Source organism: Myotis nattereri (genome assembly GCF_964212035.1).
Source record: "Myotis nattereri genome assembly, chromosome: 9".
Lineage (NCBI taxonomy): Eukaryota > Metazoa > Chordata > Mammalia > Chiroptera > Vespertilionidae > Myotis > Myotis nattereri.
In genome coordinates, this window is record NC_138084.1 from 61,778,129 (window position 1) to 61,805,462 (window position 27,334).

Genomic DNA, 27,334 nt, shown 5'->3' on the forward strand with positions numbered 1-27,334 from the left:
ACTGGTTTAGTTCTTCCAAGTCTTACAGATTCAGTCTTTTGCTATCACTTGAAAATTACCCTAGATTATGTTTTCAAATTTGGCAAGGAATTATTTTATATTACTTTATAATGAATGACCATAGGAATAATCTACTGAAACATGAGTCATATTACAATTACAATTATCCTGTGTTCTGAGAAAAGATGACCTTTGATGAGATTCATAATCATTGCTTGCTTAAAAACAAACCTTTCCAAAATTGACAAATTTAATAATCAGTGTACTTCAAACAAATTTACCCTGCTCATAAATTCCTAAGAGAAAGAACTCTTCCACTCTATCCAATATACTAGCAATGCCTGATGCTTTAAAATTTAAATACAAGTCTGAACTGGCATATATTAAGTAGGCCATCAATTCCATTACAGGCTGAAAACAGATGGATCAGAATATAATTAGTCAATAACTTCCCATAACCTATCCCACCCTACCTTAATCTTTTATAGACAATTTTAAAGACTCTCATATAATTTTTTTATAAATAGTACCTGAATCTTAAATAAGATTCCAATTTATTCAAAGATAGTCACAGATTGATTTAAAAGTTATTTAATTTTTTCCAGATTTGCTTTAAACTTACAAATTAAGTATGGTGTACATAAATATTAACTTAGATAACCACATATTATAAGGAAAGCATATATATGGACCACTGCAGAAAAATTATAAATTTTTAAATTTTTTATAAAAGAAAAATAAATCAAAACATGTAACTTATAAAATATGAACATGAAGCCATATCACATAAAAATAAAATTACTCTATCAGAAGTGATTTAAAATTAAATCTTTGGGAAGTATTTTGACTAATTCAATGAATTCAATGACCAACAACTTCCCATTTTACACAGAAACAAACCATAAAATCATCTAAAGTTTATATGCATAATCAGTTCTTAATGCAACCTCAAACATTTTACTAGCAAGTTTGATTTCCTTTTGAAATAGGCTCCTATACATATGCATTTATATACAAACATTTATTAAACATGATTTTAAAACAACTATGTACAAAAGATCAACATTCCTATAAATAAAAACATTAGGTGGCAAAAAGGCACTTGTAAGTAAAAATCCACAGTTTATACAAAACAAAACACATTTTACCTTGGGTACTGTACAATAAACATTAATTCCTATACCAATAATGAAAATACTAGTATACTAACTAATGTTATGTAAATTTAAAAACATATTTACATATTCTCTGAAGTTCATTTAATAAAAGCACCATGATTCCTAAATCAATGTTGATGCAAAGTGAAAAAACAATCACCAAAAAAAACCCCCAGTGTTCACCATTTTCCTTGTTTAAAAGCTTTTGTATTTCTAAATTGAAAACTGTTTATTTGAAATTAGCATGGTGTAAAACAAAAAAACAAAGCAAAACCCTGCTGCTATGATTTCTTACAACCATACCTACTCTATTATTGCATGTTACATTTTATAAAAAGCACTACTCATGCACTCCTTTACAACTGTTTAATACTATTGCTGGCAAAAAAGTTCCTGGATATCAAATAATATAAAGTTACTTCAAACCAGTTGAAGTTTTATTTGGATGTTTTACAACTTAAAAATGCTTATCAGTTACAAAAGTGAATAGGAAATATGCCAATTTATTTGGTGTGCAAAAATATTTTTTCACTACACAGAATTTAAGGGCTTTACTGAAATTTTTTCAAATTTACATTTTCAGCAGAAGCATTAAATAACTTTCTCAAGGGGATGTTAGTATACTTCCACTTTTGTCAAACTTTTTACCCTTTGACAATGCAGCAACCTGTTTGAGTAGTTCTCTGTTTTTGGCCTGTGGGAGACAAAAACATTTAAAAGATTTAAGATTAACAATATTTGAAATATTAAGACATGCTGAAGACTACTACTTAATTAATGCTTTTTTTTTTCACTTACAGAACAAGATTTCATTGAAACACTAACAATTAAGTAAGAGTATACTTAGATTCATCTCTTTAACTCTGGCTATGTAGATGGAAAATTATAGATTGGTTTGTAAATGCCAATATAATTGTTGTCTAAGGATATAATCATTTAAAAAAAAAAAACAGGCAACTTAAAGTGAATCTGCTTAAAAGAGAGCCAACATTTTATTTTATTATTTTTTATAAATATATTTTTACTGACTTGTGAGAGGGAGAGAAACATCAATGATGAGAGAGAATCATTGATCAGCTGCCTTCTATACACCCCCTTACTGGGGATCGAGCCAGCAACCAGGGCATGTGCCCTGACTGGGAATTGAACCTTGACCTTCTAGTTCATAGGTCGATGCTCAACCACTAAGCCACACTGGCCAGGACAAGAATAAACATTTTAAATAGAAAAAAAAGTTTTGGCTCTTAATCATATAAACATGAAGTGAAAAGTTTTATTTTATGATGAATAAGATCAAATGACTCAAGTGATGATCTGGAAGGAGTATTTCCCTACAAAATGTACAAAGCCTTTTATTTTACGCTCACCAATTAACAGAACAAGCTGAAGAAGTCCTTTTTGCAAAATGCTGACTTTATTACTTTGCCACAAAGACTCTAAGCTTAATGATATTCAATACTTAAAAAAAAAATACCCATCAGAACCATCCTTCCTAATCTTATTTTTGTTCTTTTAATTGCCATTTTGTGCTGGCTTTGATATAATTTGAGCAGTTATATCATCATTTTTAGTTTCATTAAAGGGTGAAGTTTTTTTTCAAAGATTCAGAATTTCACATTGTCATCGATCTGAACTGAATTTGCATTTCATTCAAATGTTGCATCCACCACTGAGGAAGACACTACCCTTGAGCCAATGTGCTGTGTCATATTTTGACTATCTCCCTATGTAATCTCCTGACTATGGAAATGTAAATACAGTGGGGCCCTGACTTACGAGTTTAATTCGTTCCATGATGGAGCTCGTAACTCAAATTACTCGTATGTCAAATCAAAAAGTGAACGAGTGAGACACGTGATGCTGGGCTGATGTTGTGGCGTTCACTGTGACTTTTGCTGCGCCAACTAGCGGTGGGGTATCTGAAGCTGGCTTGTAACCCGAATTTTAGCTTGCAACTCAAAGCAAAAAATCGGCCGAGAGACGGCTCGTATTTCGAAAAACTCGTTAGTCAGGACACTCGTAAGTCAAGGCCCCACTGTAATGACTCTCCATATATACAAGTACATTAATGATCAGATCCTTTCGGAGCTTCTGAGCCAAAATGGGGAGAGTGCCGACAATAGTTTGAAATCTGAGCACTGTCCTAAAATAACAGAATCCTATCTAATAAAAGAGAAACACGGTAATTGGCGTACGACCGCTACCCTTCCCATTGGCTAATCAGGGAGATATGCAAATTAACTGCCAGCCAAGATGGCAGTTAACCACCAACAAAGATGGCGGTTAATTTGCATACGTATCCACAATGCTGGGAGGCAAAAGGGGAAGGACTGAAGAATGGTGATCTGCAACTCAGGCGGCAGGCAAGAGCTGGGGGGTGGGCAAAGGCCGCCTTCAGCCGGTGATCGCCATCGGAAAGCCGGTTGGGGTTGCCGGCTGGCCTGCGCCCAGTGATCACCATGGCGATCCGAGGGCGGTGGGATCGGAGGACGGGAGGGCCTGGGCACAGGTCAGGCAGCAACCCTGGACCCCCAGGGGCCAGGGTTGCCAGCTGGCCTGCTCCCAGCGATTGCCATGTGGCGATCGGAGGGCGGGAGGGCCTGCCCCAACAATTGGAGTGCGGGAGGGCCGGGGCGCAGGCCAGGCCAAAACTCCCAATGCCCCGGGGGCCAGTGTTGCTGGCTGGCCTGCGCCCAGCGATCGCCATGGCGATCGGAGGGCGGGAGGGCCCGGGAGCAGGCCAGGCAGCAACCCCGGTCCCCCCGGGGGTGGGGTTGCTGGCTGGCCTGCGCCCTGAGATAGGAAGGGCAGGAGGGCCGGGGCACAGGTCAGGCCGAAACCCCGACCCCTGGGGGCCAGGGTTGTAGGCTGGCCTGCGCCCAGCGATTGCCATGGTGATCCGAGGGCGGGAGGGCCTGTGCCCCGCGATTGGAGTGCAGGAGGGCCGGGGCGCAGGCCAGGCCGCAACTCTGGATGCCCCTGGGCCAGTGTTGCCGGCTGGCCTGTGCGCAGTGATCGCCATGGCGATCGGAGGGCGGGAGGGCCTGGCCACAGGTCAGGCCGCAACCCCGGACGCCTGGGGGCCAGGGTTGCCGGCTGGCCTGCGCCCAGTGATCACCATGACGCTTGGAGGGCGGGAGGGCGCAGGCCAGGGGGCAACCCCAAACTCCCAGGGCTGGCGGCTGGCCTGCGGCCCCGAGATCACTATGGTGATCGGAGGGCGGGAGGGCCGGGGCACAGGCCAGGCCGCAACACCGGACTCCCGGGACAGGTGGCTGGCCTGTGCCCCGAGATCACCATGGTGATTGGAGGGCGGGAGGTCCCGGGAGCAGGTCAGGCGGCAACCCCGACCCCCCAGTAACCACCTGCCCGCACCCCTGTGCAGCCTCTGAAGCCGCCTGCCCACAGCATGTGAAGCCACAGAAGCCGCCTGCTCATGCCTGTGTACAGCCACAGAAGCCTCCTGCCGCCGCCTGTGACCTGATCCGGTCCCGGGTTGCAGGTCCGCACCCGTGTGCGGCTGCAGAAGCCACCAGCCCGTGCCTGTGTGCAGTCGCAGAAGCTGCCTGCCTGCAGCATCCCACTATGATCCACTGAGTTATGAGGCCAGAGAGTAAGGAGAACTTCCACCCCTGAGTCAAAGTGGGGAGCGGAGGACATGGCCTCCCCTCCTAAAGTCACTAAAGGACAGGACCTAACCTAAGCCACATCCTCTGAGACAGCTGGGCAGGCACCACTGACCCTCTCTGCAGGCCGGGCCCCCCTCCCACTTCCCCTGTCCCTGCACAGCTCCCATAGCTCCCCACTGGCTGAGTCAGGCACAACAGGTTTGCAGCCACAGGGGCGATATAGCAGCTAATGAAAAATGCAAGAACGAACAAATGAAGCAGCTACTGCAGTGGGGAAAAGACATTCATCAAATTCGTTGTCTCTGAGAAACTGAGGCAGCCAGCACAGGCCCCCACACAGGATGAGGCTTCTGCTTCTAAAGAAACGTCCTGGGTTAGAGGTGAGGGGGTGCTGCCTTTCCCATTTCAGAGCTCTAGGAGGAGTCTGTGCTCCCCCTCCTGGTATTCTTAACATCCAGAGACCCCTCTCCAGTCCAGGCAGGAATGTTCCACGCTGACCACCTCCAGAAAGCAGAGAACAAAGAGGCACTTCTTGACTTCAAGCCTCTAAACCAGTGGTTCTCAACCTTGGCTGCACATGAGAATCACCTGGGAATCTTTTTAAAATCCTGATTTCTGGGCCTCATCCTCTGGAAATTCTGTTTCTTTGTTATGGGGTAGAGCCACAACATTAGTAACAAAGAAACAGAATTTCTGGAGGATGAGGCCCAGAAATCATGATTTTGAAAAGATTCCCAGGTGATTCTCATGTGCAGCCAAGGTTGAGAACCACTGCTCTAAACAGACTTGACCACTGCGGGCAAAGACCTGCAGCTGAGAGGGGGCAGGTTCTGGGTGTCGAGGTCCAGAGCGTGGAAGACCTCCTGGGGGAGCAGTGGATCTGGAAGCCTGTGTGCTGGGTCAGAGACACGCCTGGCTCCCACCCTCCCCTGCCCTGCACATAGACGTGCCTGGACTGGGGTGAGGAGGAGAAGGAGAACTAGAGGGAAGGAACGCTGAGTGTTGGCAGCCATGTAAAAAGGACTGACCGTCCCCTCCCACTGAGTCCCTCCCTAAGGCAGCAGGAGACGGAGGGTCTGAGAGCAGCCACACAGCCTTGTGGCCGTGACCAAGGCACCAAGATGGTGTCCATGCAACGGGGCTGAGGAGGTGTCAGAGGACCTCCCCCCAGAAAACCCAATAGCTCTTTGTGTGAGAGAGAAGGTGGCAGGGAGGGAGGGAGAGAGCGAATTGGACTCCAGAGGCCTCCAGGCCCAGATGAGGAGACTATGCCAGGGATCAGCATGGACTTGACCTCGGAGGTGAGGGCCAAGGGCAGCTGGTGGGGCAGCCCAGACAGAAGGCTGAGGCCCAGATGTCCTTGACCCTCGGTCCTTGTGCTCGGCTCTCTGGCGCCTCCGCCTGAGACATACACTGTCTGACATGGAAGCACAGCTCCAGAGAAGGGGGTGGGGAACCTCAGTTAAATAATATTCTGTTTTTGTTTTTTCACTTGGCAGAATGGGGGCTGAAGTTGAAGTTAGGTTTGGTTACTAAACAATAAAGAAAGCAACATTTCTTGCACACCCGACTGTGTGGTCTGAGTTTGCTGCTGCTTATAAACCGAGAAAAAGTTGTAAAATGAAGTACTAATCTCTAGGGTTTAGGTCAGGCTGAGGAGTAGTGCCACTCAGCCAGAAGCTGGCTCATGGCTGGCCAGTGCAGTGATGGTGGCAGAAGCTTCTCCCACCCCCATGGCAGCGCTAAGAATGTCCAACTAACAGTTTAGGCCCGACTCTTGGGGGCCTAAGCCTTTAGTCCGACATCCCCCGAGGGCTCCCTGGCTGCCAGAAGGATGTCTGACTGCAAGCTTAAGCCTGATTCCCCAGGGAGTGGGCCTAAATCAACAGGCAGATATCCCCCAAGGGGTCCTGGACTACAAATGGGCGCAGGCTGGGCTGAGGGACGCACTCTTCCCCCCTGCCCCCCTAGTGCACAAATTTTGTGCACTGGGCCTCTAGTTTTAAAAGATATCCTCTGGTTATATTTCCAAACCATTTCCCTTCACAAGTCTCAAGAGTTCTTATTATTTAGGTAGACTCCATTTTAACCTCAGTGCTCCATCTTCTACTCTAACTTTAGCCTTTCTATGGCAACGTAACACCCTGCCTTCTCTGCATACCATCTTAAAAGCAGGTTCATGAAACAGAAACCTTTGCAGGCTTTGTGCTTTCACTTCCCCAGTCTTTTCCAATCAAACTCTCCCTAATTAATACCTATGACCTCCAAAATGCAGATATTCTTAGAGCAATCTTATATTTGTAAATCAAAAGTTTTTTTCATGTTTGACTCCATAATTAACAGCATTTCTCTGTTCTTGGTTGTTAAATATTTAAGGTGGTAATTAAGAATTTCAATTTCAAATTTAGAAAACCATCAAGAATTTAAAAGGGCCCTGACCAGTTTGGCTCAGTGGATAGAGCAGGGGCCTGTGGACTAAAGGGTCCCAAGTTCGATTCCAGTCAAGGGCATGTACCTTGGTTGTGGGCACATCCCCAGTAGGATGTGTGCAGGAGGCGGCTGATCGATGTTTCTCTCATCAATGTTTCTAACTCTCTATCCCTCTCCCTTCCTCTCTGTAAAAAATCGACAGAATATATTAAAAAAAATTTTTTTAAAGGATTTTTATTTTTCCTTAAAACTAAAGTTGAGAAATTCAGAGGACAAATCATTAAGAATGTCTGACAGTTAGTGATCATGATCAACTGCCTATTACTCAGCTGACCAGTCCTAGTCAAATGTAGATTTTAATTGTTTTCTTCCTTTCTTTTTTTAAATTTTTGAGGTGACATCTATAATAATAAAAGCGTAATATGCCAATTAGATTGGACAACCTTCTGAACAAAGCCGGGGCTGCAAGGGCTGAGACGGCTGCCATGGCGGGCGGGGGCCAAGGCAGAGGCAGCCGCCACGGTGGTGGGGGCCAAGCCCCTTGCACAAATTTCGTGCATCGGGCCTCTAGTTGGTCAATAAAATTATTATATAGGTTCCAGGTGTATAATTACAATTCTATTACAGATCATCTGAAAACTCCATTGTGTGTTCACCACCCAAAGTCAACTCTCCTTCCAACACCACATATTTGACCTCTTTTACCCCTTTACTACCTCTTCCCCTCCCGCTTCCCTCTGGTAACCATATTGTTATCTGTGTCTATGAGTTGTTGTCTTGTCTATTCATTTGTTGATTCCAGTTTTGTATCTCATATATGAGTAAAATCACATGGGTCTTGACTTTTTCTGTCTGACATTTATTTCCTTAGCATAATATTTTCAAGAGTGATCCATGTTGTTGCAAATGGCAGTATTATTTGTTAGATACAGATTTAATTTATAAGTGAAATAGACTTACTGGCCAAAAAAGAAGTATCTTAAGAAACAAATTTTAAAAGACAAATGTATGAAAAGCATGAAAAAGGATATGTCTGCAAATTTGCTTCAAAGAGATCTCTATCAGATCTGTAAGTTATCCTATATAATAAAAGCCTAATATGCTAAGTGTCCATTCGTCTGGTCAGCCATTCAACCAATCAAAGCATAATATACTAATGATATGCTAAGGCTGCTCAACTGCTCACTATGATGTGCACTGACCACCAGGGGGCAGATGTTCTAACAGGTAGATTAGCTTGCTGCTGGGGTCTGGCTGATTGGGACTGAGCAAGACAGGCCTGACAGGCTCTGGAGCCCTCCCACAGGCCCTCCCCTGCTGGCCAACCTCCTGCATCCCTCCCTGGCACTGATTGTGCACCGATGGGGTCACTTGGCCTGGCCTGCGCCTCTCGCAGTCCAGGACCCCTCAGGGGATGTTGGAGAGCTGGTTTTGGCCTGATCCTGCAGGTCAGGCCGAGGGATCCCACTGGTGCATGAATTTGTGCACTGGGCCTCTAGTATTTATATAAAAGCATAACAAATTATTAAAAAGTTAATCTTCAAATTTTTTCCTCTCAATCAAGAAACAAAAAATGAATTTATAATTTTCACATTTTAAGTATGAAATACCAGAACTTAAAAATTCCTTAATGATAGCAATTTTCCCTTTTTAATTCTATAGCAGCTAATTTTCAATCTGTACTTATATATTCAGTCTCCTAATCATGACACTAATAAATTCAATTGCCAATAAATTATGTTAAAAAAAATGCCTTTCAGAAAAATAAACAGTACACCAGTTGTTAAATGGAGACAAGCCTCAAGCTGTCTATTCTAATATAGGTACAAAAATATATTTTATAATGCAACATTTAAATATAAGCACTCAAAATTTACATGCTAATATAACTTCTTTATTACACACCCTTAAAAATCCATTACATTATTTTAAAACTCTTAAGCAAGTTAAGTTACAAATGTTTAGAAATGCTGGCCTAACCAAAAGGTTATCTAGAATAGGAAGCACACATATCCTGCTTTGAATCCTGGCTCTGCTACTTATCTGCTATGTAATCCAGAGTCTATTTTTTCACAGGTAAACAGAAACTTCACCCCCCCATAACAGGAGTTGAAAGAACTAAATCCTATTAATAAAAGTCTAATACGTTCAGTGTCTGGTTGACCGTTCAAACAATCAAAGTGTAATATGCTAAGGACACTCAACTGCTCGCTATGATGTGCACTGATCACCAGGGGGCAGACAGCCGACTGGTCGACCAGTCCCTCTGACATGCACTGACCACCAGGGGCAAATGCTCCAACCGGTAGGTTAGCTTGCTGCTGGGGTCCAGCAGATCAGGACTGAGCGAGACGGATCGGACATGCTCTGGAGCCCTCCTACGGTCCCTCCCCGACCCCAATCGTGCACTAGTGGGGTCCCTCGGCCTGGCCTGCGCCCTCTTGCAATCCAGGACCCCTCAGGGGATGTTGGAGAGCCGGTTTCAGCCCCATCTCACAGGCCAGGCCGAGGGACACCACTGGTGCACGAATTCAAGCACCGGACCTCTAGTAAATATATAAAACACTTAGCCAAACACAGTAGCTCCTACATAGTAGGCACTCAAATGTTAGTACTCTAGCCTCTTTCATCAATTCCTAAATGAAAGGCAGCTGCTTTGTTATTCTTGATATTTTAGATAATTTAGGGTGTTTGTGGGTGTGTTTTTTTGGTATTTTGTGCAATTTTTTCTTGTTATGCTCAATGCTTTTTTTCCCAGATTTGATAGTTTAAAAAGTTTTGAGAGCTATTATAGAATAAGGTAAATTTCCTGCTACAGGGTTCAGTTTCTTATCACAAAAAGATAAGACAAAGAGTTAACTATATTTACTCACCTACTAGTACATGGTTGCTAAAGGGAATGGGATTAAAAGAGGGTATTTAGCTGTAATAGAATGACTCCAGATATGGGAAAGTGGTCTGATAACAAGAATGAAACAGAAAATCTAAGTAACATGAGATGGTAAGAAAACTATAGAACAGGAGAAAGTACAGTCAAATCAAAGTCAAAAGATATAGGTTTCTATGTCACTTCCAACTAATTATGTGAACACAGTTTCATACCACATAACAAAGTTATCTTAAGCAGCAAAAAATGATAGACTATGTAAACTCACATTGAAAATGTCATACTTCTATATAAATATTAGTCATTCTCTCATATGAAAACTTAGCTATCAATCAAGAGGCCAATCAGGCTATAATGACAAAGATAGTAAACATAGTAAATACTGTAAATACACTAAAAAATGAGACAGTAAATTGCTCTTTTGAACGGAAGTACTAAGTTTTATCATATTTAAATACCGCTCACAGTTTTTCTGTTACTTCATTCTGGATTAACTCCAGAGTTTTGGTTATACCACATTAAATCAGATCAGAGATAATCATACAGAAGACTTTGTTCCCAGGTAATCATTCAACATTAATAACTGAATGAGGAAAATAAGAGTAAATAAAAATAAAAATAATTAGTGAACACAGTTCACTAAAAATAAAAATAAAACTAATACTTGCTGGTGATGATAAACAATAATGCATAAGAAATCTAATATATGGGCAATCTCCCAGGACAGAGGGAAAAGGGGCAGTTACATAAATCACCACGCATTCAAAGAATTACCTGAATGCCTATTATGTGCCAGGTTCCATGCAAGATTTCTCTTCAAAATTCTTTGTAATAGTACAAAGAATAAGAGTTAAGAGTAGACAGAGATAAGAGTAGATAACTTATACTTCAAATTTCAACAGGTTTTCCTAAATCTAATTCTAATCTTACACAATTTAAGCTATTTATGAAGAATACAAAGCCAAAAGATAGACACAGCAAATATTCTTTGGTGTTGCATTGTTTAAAACAAAAAACAAAAAATAGGGCAAAATCCTTACTTCCCAAGCTACACTCTCCCATCAAGAGTCTAAAGCTGTGTACTGGCATGTGCTATGCTTTTAAAACTTCTGAAAACCCTGTTACCCAAAGATTAATTCTACAATGAAAGACCATAAACCAATAGGATATGTAATTAATTTAATGTGGTCTAATTTCTAAATTTATGAAACCTAGATGAGAAAAAGCTTGGATGTTCTCCATCTCAGTGTGCCAGACATCAGATATTACCTTCTTTGTAACTGTGGTGACTCTTGGCTTCATCATTCAGTTGTTTGCTATATAAAAATCCTACTGAGTATATATACTTGTCAGTATTTTGAGATTGACCAAGTGCCTTACATCACTGCAAACAATGTAAAGTTCCTCCACTTGAGGCCCTGAAAATTAGTTTTCTACACCCATCTCCCTTCCCATTATGTGGGAGGAAATAGGAAGAATAATTGCACAATGTACTAAAGACCTTGTTTTCACATATCCAATATTTAATGTTTTGCTTTACAATGATCACTGTAATGCCATCCTCCTCTAAAAATTTCATTTGATGTTTAGGCAGAAGTTTTCAAAATTAATATTGAATCCCCTATTGAGTGATTTCTTTTAATGGGAGTAGGATTAAGCAATAACTTTTAATGGGTGTAGGATTAAGAACTATTGTGAAATCTAAATCAAAGCTGAAAATGCACCAAATATGCATAAAATGGGGATACCAATACCCGTCAAAGGCAATGAATACTATTAACAAAGTTTAGCTTTCCTCTTCTAATAGTGTATATAAATAATGTCACTTACCTGAAGTTGTTCCACAGTTTCTTTGTGAGCTTTTTCCATACTGTTCATCTTTGTTCTCAAGTTTGACTCTTGGTACTGAAAGTCTGCCTTTAGTTCAGTTAACTAATAAAAACAAAAAACACCATATAAATGTATATGTGTGTGAGATCATTTTAAATATTCTTTACCATAAACTCACAATTCATTATAAAAATGGAAGATGTTAACAATGGCTTCCTGAGTTTTATAACGTATGTATAATTTCTGCTTTGTGAAATGATAAATTATCTACTTTAGTATAATTTTAATGTTAAAATAATATTAAACCATCATTTAAACTTTTGAAAAGTTGCCTTTTTTGTTTCTATTAAGGGCTTTAGCCCAGCTAGTGTGGCTCAGGGGTTGAGGGTGGATCCAGGAACCAAAAGGTCACTGATTTGATTCCTGGTCAGGGCACATGCCTGGGTTTTAGGCTGGATCCCCCACCCCAGTAGGCAGCATGCAGGAAGCAGCCAGTCATGTTGTTTCTCTCTCATCAATATTTCTATTCCTCTCCCTCTAGAAATAGGAAGGCTGGCTCTAGAAATCACTAAATAAAGTGAAATAAATTCAAGAAAATAACTTGGTTGTCTTAGATTTACATTTATAAGAAAAACTGCAAATATGTAACTACTTTAGACTTACAATTATTACTTTCCTTACATCACTGCTAATCCCCATACCCGTTAGTGTTTTTTAAGAAAAAAGGAACACTAACAAAAGCAGAAAACTCAATGTATGCACTAATATAGAATAATTATGCTAGGAAAAGGAAAAGTAGCTAAAAAGGTCAAAATTCCACAATTCATTACTACTTGGTTTAGGAATCATTATTATAGTAAACTTACCATTTTATTTAACCTTTATCTGGGTTAATACAGATATACCCATCTTAGTGCAATAGAAATGTCTCTGAGATTTTGAGCATGAAACAAATTTCCATAAAAGCCCACTAATATAAAAAATCCTGCAATAAAAAATGACCCTAAAAAATAAGACACTTACAACTATCCTATTTTTTTTTATGTCAATCCTAAATTTCCTATACTGAATTTGCTTAAATTAAGGTACAAATGTATTGAAAAAAAATTTAGATCCGCTAAACCATCAAGGTATGGGAAAATGTAACATTAAAGTTGTTGAATGCCAGAGGAAAAGCTAGCTCAAACTGAAGCACTACTATAGATACTTAGAAACAGGTAATTCATGTACATATTTATAATCTATATTATAAAAGGACTGTGGCCCTAACGCCGTAACCAAAGACTGGCGTGGGTGAGGCTATGTGATTTCTCACACTGGGCTTCTAGTCAAATTATAATTTTAAAATTAATGTTTGTAATATTTTCCTACTGCATAAGATATCTGAAATAGAATAAACTAGTCTACGACAATAAAACAAGTACAAATGTAGGTTCTACCCTCAAAGATGAGAGTCTCTATTGAGTCTTAGAACAGTAATAGCATTATGAGCACTTACACATGCGAGGAGCTGTGGTAAGTACTTTACACGTTCATTTAATAGTAACAACCATCCCATGTGATGGCATTAACACTCTCATTTTTAAAATGAGAAAATTGAGATCCAAAAAGGTGAAAACATTCCGCTCAAGTTCACCCAGAGAGTGTCAGAACTTTTCACTAAATAGGCAACATATTTTGATATCCTTTTTGATCAAGTCCCATAAATACTTCCTTCCTACAGAATGATTTTAGACATGTAATGCTAATCACTGACTAAAACACAGGACATTACCACAAATTTACTTTCACCAGTTATTTGATCTCGACTGAAATAAATACACGATTGGATTATCACCAACTATATTCAATTGCTTTCTTAAACCGTAAGAATTCACATAATATACCATATATATCTCATTTTCAAATTAATACATTAGACCTATTTTAAATTACAGGCTTACTGAAAACTAATGTTCAGAAATTATTACAATTCTAATTAGCTCTCTATTGACTCTTAGAACAAAAATTCTGAAAGACTATTTTATCTATCTTCACTAATGGCTTAGGTTCCAATTTAGGCTTTTGTTATGTGTCCTACAAGAATCATGTATAACAAACATTACCAATTATTAAAGAAAGTCTAATAAAATTCACATTTATCAAGCAAGAGTCAAAATGTAAGTTTTACCAGGCTTCAGTGAACCATGTACTTACCTTTTTATCTTTTTCTAAAATGGTCTGGTCTCTCTGCTGTAAGAGACGTTTAAGTGACATCACTTCTTCTTTCAGTTGACTTATAAGGACAAAATTGTCTGTTCCCCCACTATCTGCTGACTGATTTATAGAGCTACTAAAAAGAAAAAAGTAAAACAGAGTTAAATGAAGTAGAAGGAAAATAAGCAAGTGTTCAAATTGCATAAATTAGACAATTCCACAAACATCCTTAAGGCTAATGCAAAAAAATATGTACCTGACAGAAATGGATGCAACTGGCAAATTACCTTACTAATGGCACACATTACATACACCTGCAGAAATATAATTCAGTATTAGCTTTTAGGGGGTCAATACTTCTAGTGTAAAGCAATAGGCAGCCAATTTGTACAGTAACATCAGCAAACTTTTGGCTAATGAACTAAAACAAAGTCACGTTCATAATACTTTACATCTAAAAACATTTTCCAAGCAGGCCAATTTAAAATATCACAATTAGATTTGTGTTTCATTGAAGAATTATTAAGATAAAAAGAATGTTCTCTATTCAGATTTGTTTTCCTTTTTTCAAAACCCAAATTTATTTCCCAAATAGAACAACATAGTTCAGTGCCACTTTCTTATTGCCAAAATTAAGTTAAAATTTTGTAACTGTTATGTTTACTCTTCTGAATGACTCAAAGAAGTCAATGTAGAAGATACATGTTTCTGTTCTTTCACCTGGTAGTAACTGGCAGTCAACTATAACTGTTTTCAACTAAGTTGGATTTTCGCTAAAGGAATTCATTTTTACCTATCTCCATTAGATGGCTTAGATTCCAATTTGGGCTTTTTCTTTGGAGTTTCATTCTGAATTGCTGCAGAGGATTTATGGCTGAAACCAAACATTAATAAGAATAATTAGAGGAAAAAGGGCTGAGGCACCAAATGATGTTATTTTTCTTCCCCCCAAATATTACCAAACACCATTGATTTTTTTAAAAGCCTAAGTAACATGGTTAATGGGAAATCGCATTTAAAAAATACTTTTCAATATTCTTCAGAAAATATGTTAACACCAGAGGCTGGGTGCACAAAATTCGAGTGGGGGGGCGAGGGGGAACCCTCTCCAATCTGGGACCGCTTGGGGGATGTCCGACTGCCTCTTGCAATCCGGGACCACTGACTCCTAACAGCTCGCCTGCCTGCCTGATTGCCCCTAAATGCTCCCCTGCTGGCCTGATCACCCCTAACCACCTCTGCCTCGTCCTGCACCCAGGGGCCCAGGATTTCCTCCTCTGGCCAGTTGCAGGCATCTGGGACCCGGGCTTCCTTCCCTCTAGCCAGCCACAGCCGCAGGGGACTGTGGGTGGGCAGCTTTGCCCAGGCCACAGGCGCCCGGGACCACAGGACGGGTGGCTTGTCCCTCTCCTGGACCGCAACCTGGCTGGTCCCCATTCCTCTCTCACCAGTGTTGAGTGTCTGAGCCATTACGACGTTGATGACCATTTGCACATTAGCTCTTTATTATACAGGATATTTACCTCTGTTTCCACAGTCCCTGCTCTTGTTCTGGACTCAGATTGCTGATTCTGAAAAATATATAAATGGCATCTAATAACATTTATTTAATACATCTACATTTAATAACATTCTTCCCAATGAATTTACACTATATATGCTTATTATAATCTCTTGTTCAGAGAAAGGCATATTCAATTAAGCAAATATATATTGAATAAATCACATTCTAATAAGATGCATTCTAATCAGATGACTGCTAGTCATCTTAAGTTCTTCAAAAAAAGTACAAAGACAGGGACTGAATTTTATTTTAATGAGGACCTCCAAATTTAATTTACTATCATATTAAGGGTGGGAGGATATGACCATGAAACACCACAAAAGGGATTTATAATTATAAACTCTGAGAATCATCATACTTAGGCTGCCCTTACTATTTCAGATAAATTTCTACCTTTAGAGTCAGGTCTTCCTAATAATCCTACATGAAGATTCTTCCTTTGGAGTAATTCAAGTTGCTCAAAATAGTGTATCAAGTTGAACCCAGGAAATATCTTAATGTCTTTGTTTCCTTCCTACTTTTTCTAAGAACTCTCTCCAAAGTCTCTAGATCTTTCTTTAATCAGTACTGTGAAGTCATCCTGAAATACTGGGAAATTTCATAGTAACAACTGATTTAACTTTTACTTATAATTAATACTATACCACTTCTCTTTCATTATGCCATAGTATCAATATAGCCACTTCATAATGCACTATGAAGCCTACAAACTTCCCCCCGTCCATGCACATTAGCCAATTCTCCATTAACCCCTAGTTCACTGACTCAACATGTATAGAGCATCTACTACGTACATATTTATACAATAAAAGAGACGTAGAAGCCCTGGGTTGTGTGGCCTTTTTCAAGGTACTTAAAATTCCTTAGTTCACTCATCTATAAAATAGATATAATACATCTGAGGATTAATGAGTTATTTGTGTATGTATAAATATATATATATATATACATACACACACACGTCTGTGTATAAATTTTTTCTATTGTTTTAGTCTAGAAGTTTTTTTAAGCAAGTGAAAAACAAGTCATGTTCTTAAAAATCACTTCTAAGTTAGTATCATCTAATCTATATACCTGAGTTTTTCCTTACATGTGGCAATGTATGGCAACCCTAAGAAATTCAGCTGCCATTTTGTTTATTTTAAAAAACTTCATTAGTAGCAGTAGCAAACCATAAAATCTCATGTGAATTAATGGCACTATCCAGATTTCAAAGTGAGAACTATCATATTAATAATGATTAAACTGAAATAGAATTATCATCCTCACTTTCTGAGGTAGGCCATTTCTGGATCCAGATTGACCAGAATTTCTTCCCTTCCCCCCTTCCATCACTGTATTTCACAATATGCATGCTCCTCATAATTTTTCTAATCTACTCAACTGAAGATAGGACCCCACAAACTGGTTAGTTGCATGTCAAAGGTCTGTATCCATCAAATACAAAACAGTATTTGCATTTCTTAAGTAATCAAAAGGAAAAAAAGTCAATCCCATCCTCTCTCCCTTTATTTTTGAAACCTGTGATTTTTAAAAGATTTAAGTTCCAGTCATAGAATTTGATCTTATAAGCATACTCTGAGTGTGTCCTTTCACATCACACTAAGACCAATTTATCTGTAAAGGACAAAGGAAAGGGACACTTCGGCTGAGCCTTAGGAGTGGATACCATTTGTCATATTTTTTGTTAAAGCAAGAAACAGAAAAAGGAAAGATTTATGTTCCTTTGCTCCTCGGGGTATTCTGATATAAAGACCACAAGATTTCTTCAAAATAGCCATATTAAAAGTCACCATTCGGTCTAGCATTGTTACATCCAGAAAACACAACACAATAAGTAAGGAAAGTGGAAAAAATTGCTCCTGAAGTAAACAACATCATTGCCTCAATAATACCCCATAATCTAATATATACTTGTCTTGATTTAAAATCAAATTTTAATTAGAACCATGTTATATTTCCTATATATCACTAATTGTGTTCCTAACTAATTTATGTTTCCTGTAAATAAAATTAAGTTTTGCCTATCTTAGACTCATAGAGAAATTTTGGGGAGAAAAACAGTGAACTCTTCTGAAAACCTGTATATGATGTTCCTGTGTTCTCCATTTAAATACGTGTTCGTGTTTCAATATTCTTGATTTTTCCCTGCGTAAAACCACACTTAAACATCTTTATAGTACAGACATTAAGTGTTAAGCTATTACTACTATATAACTCCCCCCCCATTTTAAAAATCAAGGAGTTCTTTATATTTGAATAGAGTTCCTATGTATTTTTTAAAAATACAGCAAAGCACCACCAGTTAAAAAAATTACTTCTCACACTTTGAGAACTTTCAAGATTTCAAATGTTTCTATCATGGTCACTAATGATAGTGTTACAATCAGTTCTCAATAATATTGAATTTACATTTCCTACTCACTGGTTTAATTGTTTTTAACTAAAACAAATTAATGGGAACAAAGGTAAATATAATTTTTACAAGTAAAGTCATAACAATTATTTAAATAAAAAATTTAAAAAAGAAAGAAAATTGCCCTGGCCAGGTGGCTCAGTTAGTTGGAATGCGGTCACATACACCAAGAAGATTTCAGGTTCCATCCCTAACCGGGGCATGTACAAGAGGCAACTGATCGATGTTTCTCTCTCACATGGATGTTTCTGTCTCTTTCTCTCCCTTCCTCCTTCCTCTCTCCCTTCCTTTCTCTCTAAAAAACCTTGGGTGAGAATTAAAAAAAATTAAAGAAAATCGAGGCTTTTTAAAAAAAAAATCATCACCTGCAATCATCACTTGTATTTTGACTCCATAAAATTCCCTAAATGTCCTATCTTTATTATAATGGTAAATAGCTAAACACAGTCCATGTGTACAAATTAAATACATTGAATAAAGTGGGGAAACTATAGACACTCAAGAAGTTTACCCTGTACCATGGAAACCAGCACATAGCTAATATTTGGCATTAAATGCCTGGGAGGATTTTAAAAAACATGATTTCAAAGTACTTACTTGTGATGGCCACTGCTGTGACGATGGTGATGGTGATGATGGTGATGATGATGTTTTGAATGATGCTGGTCTTTCTCCGTAAGAGATGAAGATGATGAATTTGAATGGGAAGATCCCAGGCTCTTCCTTTGTTCTTTTGTCTTCTGTAAAACTCTTTTGTATGATAAAGTACAGAGCCAGCATAATAACTTTCCATCAACCTTTTTAAAGAAAAGATTTATATTAGATTAAGTGTACCAATTAACTGACCATAGGTGAAACCAAGTAATATAAAGTGCTAAACTTCTAGATGTATTTACCTCTCCTCCACCCCTTTCTTCTCTCTCGCTTTTACACACACACACAGTGTTGCAAAATGGAAGTAAAATTTAGACTTTTCTGAAATTTGGGAAAATGCTTGTTTGGAGTCATAAAGTTGGTCACAAGGGATGATATCTAGACTTCCGTTAGTTTTGAGATATTGATTACTTTGGAGAGAGAAACCTGTTTTCTTATTACTTTGAAAATTGATGATATACTTCAAAGAAATATTACCAAAACACTAACTTTAATTCTTAAATCAGTGTAATTACTAAAATAACAAAGTATTTTCCCCTATAGCAAAAACTATTAATTTATATAAAAAAGAAGAGCTTGAATAGCATATACAGTGATTTTCATTATTTGCAGATTTCACATTTTTATTTATTTATTTATTTATTTATTTATTTATTTATTGTTTTTTTACAGAGAGGAAGGGAGAGGGATAGAGAGTTAGAAACATCGATAAGAGAGAAACATCGATCAGCTGCCTCCTGCACACCCCTTACTGGGGATGTGCCCGCAACCAAGGTACATGCCCTTGACCGGAATCGAACCCGGGACCCTTTGATCCACAGGCCAACGCTCTATCCACTGAGCCAAACTGGTCAGGGCCGGATTTCACATTTTTAAATTCAACACCTATTTGCTGAAATTTAGACATAACCCTAAAGTCAACTTGCAGCACTTTCGTGATCATCCATGCACATGCACAGAGCAGCAATTTGTGTAGCTGGATGGCAACAGGCTGAGCAAGGTGACGATCTGTTGCCTTCTTTTAGCTTTCATACTGTAAACAAGTGTCCTTCTCATGGTCTAGCAGTGCCATGTTTTTTTTTTGCATTTTGGGTTTTTATTAGTAATTTCACTGATTAAAATGGTTCCAAGGTGTAGTGATGTGATGTGTTCCTAAGAACAAGGCTGTGAAGTACCTTATGCAGAAAATGCATGTGTTAGATAAGCTTCATTCAGGCAGTTTTAATGCTGTTTGCTGTGAGCTCAATTTAATCAATCAATATATATTAAGGTGTCTTTAAACAGAAATATACACAAAACAAAACAAGATTATGTGCTGATCGCCACATTGTGACTAGAGGCAGGAACCTATTCCTATAATTATCCTTAGGAGCAATGGTTCAGTATTCACTAACTCAAAGTTTGCAGCAACTTTATAGACTACTAGAGGTCTGGTGCATGGATTTGTGCACCAGTGGGGTCCCTGGCCTGGCCTGTACCCTCTCGCAATCGGGACCCCTCGGGGGATGTCAGATAGCCGGTTTCGGCCAGATCGCAGCAGGCCAGGCCGAGGGACCCCACCGGTACACAAATCCGTGCACAGGAACTCTAGTATGCATATAAGATCTTTGGTTAATCTCTTCCCGCCCTCCCCCTCCCCCCCTCCCCCTCCTCCCACCTGAGATTCATCAGTCTGTTCTATGTTTCCATGCCTGTGCATTGAGCGTCTGCTCCCTGGTGGTCATTGTGCATGATAACTACCAGCCAGTCGCTTAGGCTTTTATGTATATAGATAACTACTACAAGTAACAAGAATCACTTGTACATGTCAAGGGGGAGGAAAAGAGACTTCTTCCCAAAATTATTAAGACTAAAACTATAAAAATAAATTAAGTTTCTAGCTTCTATTTGTTCACTCAAAAAGTGCTGGAGGAACATTTCTTATAAATAGGGTACATATATTGCTGTGGGAGCAGCTAGGGGAGCTCCTCAGTTAGTCACTTTCCAAGTCAACTGAAACTGACAGACAACAGGAGGCCTGTGTGAATGCTGATCAGAAGAACGCCACATGCATACACACACTTTTTAGGTCACTATAGGTAGAGAAAAACAATGATTTAAAATATGAGCCCCAAATCAAAGGCACAAGACTAACTTTGAATTACACATGTTAATGTGCCATCAGGGAGTTTTTCATACCAGTAACTTCAAATAACCAGTAAAAGTATAAGTAGCTGTAAGGATGTAAAAGCAGTAATTCTCCGAAACCAATTGTTAGATAACCAAGTAGTACAGAATAGCCTAAATGTATCCAGTATTTAGGGAATAAACTTCTACTAATTTAATATCTTGGTTAGGTTAATCACTATACCATTTATTCAAAAAACATTTATACAGGTACAGATGATGCAAGGAATGTACACTATAGGTGAGTTTTCAACTTTAAAAAATTGGCATATGCATACCTTGATTTTCTTTTGATATTCAAAAAACAATTAAGGATTTTGTAGAACCTTAAGGCCTACACTTTGACTAATCATGACTGTAATAGACCAATAATGGCTATAATATACATGATAAAAAAATTACTGTACTTTAAAAACAGACTAGTTTTTAAAGTACAGTAATTTCAATTGATCAACATCTATCTACATATGATGCAAAGAGAAGATGCACTGTTCCTACACTTTCATCTAACTACCTGCTTTCAGGGACCCAAAGAATACATCAAGTCTCACTAGTGTATTAGTTATAATGACTTCCATTTGTTTGGTATTTTATTTAATTTCCAGAATATGTCATAACATAAATAAAACATACCTTCTTTCTTCCTTCCTCCTTCCGATCAAAAGCACATTGTTGTTTGCACTGTTCACAGGTCTGAGGTGGTCCATATTTCTTTTCTGAATTTGTGCAACGCTGACATTTCGTACCAATAAATGCTGCAATTATGTTACAGTACTGGCAAGGCTTAGGCTGAAAAACAGATATATATTTTTTCTTAACTGAGACATTTAAAAATGTTAAAAATCTGCACAAAATATACCCAATGTACAATTTCTGGAATTAAGAAAAATAGGTAAACAATTTTTTCTGTTAAATATAGCAAGTCCTCAGTTAACATCAATGATGTGACTTTAAGTGAAATAATGTATATGAAAACCATATGGTAAAATGTCATATTCAATAACATTCATAATGTTTATGATGTTTCCATTAATTTAATAAAATTTATTTCTAGTTATGAACTTTTTGTTACTCTATTGAATAGCTAAAAAAGATCATGAGAAACATTTATGATTTGCAATGTATGTTATATAATACACTAACTACAGGGGTAAAAGGTCTTAAAGAATGAAAATAGAAGTACACACTGATAGAAAATTTTCATGTATCCAGTATTTAGGGAATAAACTTCTAATTTAATACCTTGGTTAGGTTAATCACTATACCAATTATTCAAAAAACATTTATACAGGTACAGATGATGCAAGGAATGTACACTATAGGTGTTCTCAACTGTAAAAAATTGGCATATGCATACCTTGATTTTCTTTTGATATTCAAAAAACAATTAAGGATTTTGTAGAACCTTAAGGCCTACACTCTGACTAATCATGACTGTAATAGACCAATAATGGCTATAATATACATGATAAAAAAAATTTGTACCAGAATAACGTCGTTACTTTTGTGAGTAAACGCCTGAATTGTGCTGCTATATAAAAATTGTTGAAGGTTCTGAAGGGAAAAAACCATGATTATGCCAACTTTATCGGTAAGTAGGTTCTCCATAACCAGTTTATTATATTTGAATCCTTAATGAATAAATTATATTTGAATCTTTAATGAATAACTTTCACCCTGTTTTTTAATATATATAAAACATGCACATATGACTGTTTTTAAATATTGTCATCTTCCCCAGACTGTCTACAGAAAATTTATTTCCTGAAATATTTTGACATGTTGAAATATTTAAGAACTACATATATATTTTAAAAGGTCCATCTTTGTGTAAAACATTAATTGACCAGTGACAGTAACATGAAATGAAAATATATGACATACTTACCGTGCCAAACTGCTTCACATTTTGAGCACACTTCTTACAAATTGTATTAGTTTTGCTGAAAAGGAAATTGTAGGTGATCAAATTTATGTAGCTTTCAGAGATAACTGGCATGATGCTGATTTAAAACAGATAAAGAATACAACTTGCTTTAGTACTTAAAACTCACTCAAATAAAAACTAACAATTTTAAAAATATACAAACATAAGAATCTTTTTAGGGTTATCTATTATTCAAATTTACTCCTCTTCCATTACCTGAAGACAGTGATTGGTGTGCTGCAGGAATCTTTAAAACATGCAATATCTGACTACTTAGCCAGGGGCAATGACCTCTTTTCCCTTAGATTGCCAAATAATAACAGCCAACACAACAATAACTGTCCAGTGTAAATGAAATAAAATTTTTTTTTTGTCAGAGAGGCAAAAAATATCCTTTTTGGTGTGCTATAGAATTTTAATAATTAGTTTACATGTGCCATGAGATGAAAAAGGTTGAAAACCACTGACTTAAGATAAATGTTTTATATACATTTTCATTGTGCATTTTTGGTAAACAAAACAAAGAGTCTTAATGTTTGGTATCTTGTTGCAAAACCAACACGTGCCACTATTTATGCAGAGCACCATAAGTCAGTGCCTACCTAACCGCCCAATGGCCTTCTCCACTAGATCATTCCACACCAATGTATGAAGAAATCACTGTTCTTCTCTTAGGTTACTCTCTTCCGTGTATTCTAATTTTCTAACAAGAACCATCCTATTAAAAAGTCCTAGATTTCACTCTTGGAAGATAGTTGGTAACACTATAGTCCTTCCCTCAGGTCCATGTCAGCACTAATATTGTGCCATATTTTTAGCTTAAGAGTACATGCTTATATTTGAATTTTTTGTTAGCAGGTCTATTCATGTTCCATACAATAATTTATTTCCTCATGTTCAAATGGAAGTCTAGAGAAACAATAACCATTAATTTTTTGTCAACATTCTCTCTTCTGCAACTTAACATTTAAGAAGCTAAACCATTTTTTAAAAAACACCTTAAATGTGGAGTTACAACCCCCAAGTATTCCTTACAGACAATATCTTTATAAAAAAGTGTTGTTATACAAACCTCTCTTGTTGAAACTCTGATCTGCAGTAAGTACATTTTACAATAGGATGCGCAATCCGACATTCCTGTAGTAAGACAGTGAATTGATCAGTACCTCTCTCAAAGTCCCAAGTCTCAATCTTCTGGTTTAAAATTATTATCTAACCTAGGCAATGTCTAAAACATTAATAAGATTTATTAGAGCGACTCATCATACAAGTGGTGTAATCCCTTAGGGAAGGCATGGGTGTCTTTGTCTTTATTAGATGGAGTTGGGGGGGGGGGTAATGCTAGTGATAAATTAAGAAAAGCTGTCAGGGCCGACTTCAAGCACCGCTTAAATGCGAAACTACTCATTATTGTGCACCGTTGCTCACAGACAGCACCCCGGCTTTAAGGGGCTGGGAGGAGCTCCAAATCACAGAGCATTCTGTTCCCAAGCTAGTCGCTTCGCTTTCCTGGACAGGGAAGGAGGATGCCATCAGCTTTGCTGCTTGAGGTTCCTAGCAAGAAAGTGCAAAAACCGTCCCCTGCCTCCCGGTGGAAGGAGAGGGCAAACCAGGCAAAGGAGGGGAAGAAAAAAAAAAAAGAAGCCCAAAACCAAAACATCTCCAGCCAGGGTCTCTGCGGCACAGACAGGTGGCTGTCTCTCTCCGTCAGCCCCACCCCCGGGACCCCGGGATGTGGCCCGGTCCGGACCCCTTCCGGGCGGGATTGCCTTCCTCTCGGGGGCCTTTGGCAGCTGGCGCCCGGGTCACGCACGAAACGGGTCCCCGGGCGTGGGGGCCAGGGCTCCAGAGCCCCGAGGCGCCGGCACCGAGAGCGGGGCTGCAGTTCGGCGGGCACCCAGCTCCCGGAGGCTACGGCCGAGGACACCCCACCCGCCCGCCGCCCAGCGCCCACGGACCTTGCAGAGCTGCTGGCCCTGGGAGAGCTCCTCGAAGGGATAGCGCTGGGTACACTTGGTGCAGGCGTACAGGGCCGAGGCCGCCATCCTGCTCCTCGGTCTCCTCCACCTCCGCCCGCTCCGAGGCAGGGCCCTACGGGGAAGTCGGGCGCTGCCGCCGCCCGGGCCGCGGGCTCCTCCTCCGCCCCCTCCCCCTACCTTAAGCCCACCAGGGCCTTGCCCGGGGAAGCCCGAGCCCTGCGGACGCCGCCGTCTCCCTCCGCCTCCACTTCCGCCCCAGCCCACCCAGTGACGCCGTCCCAGCCGCTCCCGCTCAGGCCCCGCTGGCGGCGGAGGGAGACGAAGCGGGTTGCTGGCTGCAGTTTAGCTGCGCGGCAGAGGATCCGCTTCCTTCTTGGCCCCCCTTCCCCATCCCTGATTAGCTGGCCGAGCTTCTGCGTCACTCGGCCGCTCTTCCCAACCCCTAACCCCGGCGACGCAGGGAGCTCCCACAAAGGGAGGAAGTCGCTGGCCAATCAGCGCCCGGCGCTCTGGGCGCGGGAAAGCCGCTTTAAACTCGCCCCGCCCCCCAGCCGCCAGTCTGAGGTTTGGGTGAGAGCTCCCGGATCCAATTGGGCAAGGGTTCGCGAAGGGTTACACTCGGCCTCCACGCCCCTTCCCTGGGCTTGTATTGGGCCAGATCGTCAAGCCCCTCCTCTTTCTATCTGCTATTGGCCAGAAGGTGAGTACTTCACCTGGACTGACGTCCCGGAGTCAAGCGAACGCCCTCCTTGGCCTTTAGTCCCAGAGAACCGGTGCAGTGTGTGAACTTCGCATTCGCTTTCATTCCTAACGGTCATTCGGGTCAAGTGCCTTAGGAGACAAAACACGACCCCTCGCCCACGTCTACTCCGGGAGACGGCGCGCCCTCTGAGCTGTCTAGCAGCCACCGCCTTAGCGCCGCGGCGTTCTCGGCTGCGCGCTACCTTGTGACGTCACCGGGAGAAGAGGCGGATTCGCTCTGACTCCCGGAAGTCACCGGCCTCTTTGATTGGCTGTTCCGGACGCCCGTTAGTGCGTGTGGCCCGTTCCGTGTGCGCGCTCAGCGTGGGCGTCCCTGTGGGGGTGTGCGGTAGGGGTTTCCAGACCCGGCGCCAGCGCCCTAGCGGCCCCTTCCATCTGGGGCTCGGCTTAGGGTCGCCCTCGGCGGGCGGCTCCCGGATCTGGAAGGACGGCAGGAGAACCAGCCCGCTCCGGGGCTGCGGGGTCCGCTGGGCAGACGGGAAGATGGCGGCAGCGTCGGTCTCGACGACTTCTGGGTCTCAGTTCTCGGTAAGAAGCGGATGCCCCGCGCCTGGGCCCCAGGTCGGTCGTGGCGCCTCTGCTTCTCTCATCCTTCAGAGCGCCCTCGGCCCCGCGTCTCCCCGCATCCCGGGGGATGGCGGAGGGCGCCCGAAGCCCCGTGCTGCCCCCCTCCACCCCCTGCTCCTCTGCGAGGCTGCACTCCCCCCCTTGGCCCGACCCGTCTCTATCTCCCACGCCCCCTTACCTTTAGCCTAGCAGCCCCGGGGCACAGCCAGGACCCGCTAGGATGACTGTGCCCACACCCTGAGTTGCGAAAACATTGCTGAGTGGGTCACGTGGGTGTAACGGCCCCTCTAGGAATCTTGCCCAACCAGGTAGGCGCCCTGGCCGGCGGCTCCATGGCTGCAGCGGACGGACCGCAGCCTGGCGTGCACACCAGCCCTGGTTGAAGCTGACTCCTTTGACCGCAGGGCCCCCGCTCCCGTCCTCCCGGTAGCTTCGTGCTTATCCTGCCCGGAGCTCGCGCTTCCTACCTCCCACCTGGTTACTGACTTCAGCGTGTCAGTGCCCTTTTGCAGAAGCCACACGGGGAGCTAGCTGGATGTTCATTATTGTTTTTGCCTTGGCGAGGGCCACCAGCCAGTTAGGTCCCTCATATTTGCTAATGGAGCGTCGAACGTGCATTTTGGAAACCGCCGCTTTGGGAATACTACTGGAAATAAGCAGTAAGTGGGAGGAGGCCCGAGTTAGAGCCATTGTCTCCTAATTAGCAAATGCCCGGTGCCTCGCATACCTTTACGAGCCCAACCTTGTGGTTCTCAACCTTGGCTGCACATTAGAATCACCTGGGAATCTTTTTAAAATCCTGGTTTCTGGGCCTCATCCTCCGGCAATTCTGTTTCTTTGTTATGGGGTGGAGCCACAACATTAGTAACAAACAGAATTTCCGGAGGTTGAGGCCCAGAAATCAGGATGTTAAAAAGATTCCCAGGTGATTCTAATGTGCTGCCAAGGTTGAGAACCACTGCTTTAGGCGCTGTGATTACACAGATAAGTAGGGTAGAGTCCGTATTCTGAAGCAGCAAAGCACTGAACAGGAACCACAGGCAATGAGGTTTATTGCCCTGTGGAGGCTGATCAATGCTACTACCGTCCTGGAATAACTGAGGGAACAGTGATTAGCTGTGCTTAGGTTAAATTCCTAGAAGGGAAGATGGAGCCAGCTGGATGGATGAT

The 27,334-nt window shown here is 40.9% G+C and overlaps 2 protein-coding genes across 5 annotated transcripts in view; one reads left to right on the forward strand and one right to left on the reverse strand.

Moving 5' to 3' along the window:
• Window positions 1-1,002: 1,002 nt before the first annotated feature.
• On the reverse strand, window positions 1,003-26,330 carry FAM76B (family with sequence similarity 76 member B). Of its 3 annotated transcripts, none has more exons than XM_081100148.1 (10): window positions 25,549-26,330; window positions 23,929-23,993; window positions 22,818-22,872; window positions 21,563-21,718; window positions 18,707-18,906; window positions 15,653-15,700; window positions 14,923-15,003; window positions 14,130-14,265; window positions 11,934-12,035; window positions 1,003-1,851 (listed from the first exon to the last, which is right to left on the reverse strand). In XM_081100148.1, exons 1-10 carry the CDS (start codon window positions 25,651-25,653, stop codon window positions 1,762-1,764), a joined length of 1,038 nt encoding a protein of 345 aa, XP_080956274.1. In that variant the 5' UTR covers window positions 25,654-26,330; the 3' UTR covers window positions 1,003-1,761. The 3 variants fall into 3 exon arrangements, with proteins under 3 accessions (XP_080956274.1, XP_080956276.1, XP_080956275.1); XM_081100150.1 differs by having other exon boundaries at window positions 14,130-14,262; window positions 24,815-25,861; XM_081100149.1 differs by having other exon boundaries at window positions 24,815-25,861.
• The window catches only part of CEP57 (centrosomal protein 57), a 56,202-nt gene continuing 54,730 nt past the window's right edge, over window positions 25,863-27,334 (forward strand). Inside the window, exon 1 of one of the 2 annotated variants that reach the window (XM_081100146.1) lies at window positions 25,863-26,125. In XM_081100146.1, coding sequence (XP_080956272.1) covers window positions 26,081-26,125 — 45 coding nt within the window. In that variant the 5' untranslated portion in view covers window positions 25,863-26,080. The remainder of the gene's footprint in view (window positions 26,126-27,334) is intronic. The other variant, XM_081100147.1, reaches the window with a different exon arrangement.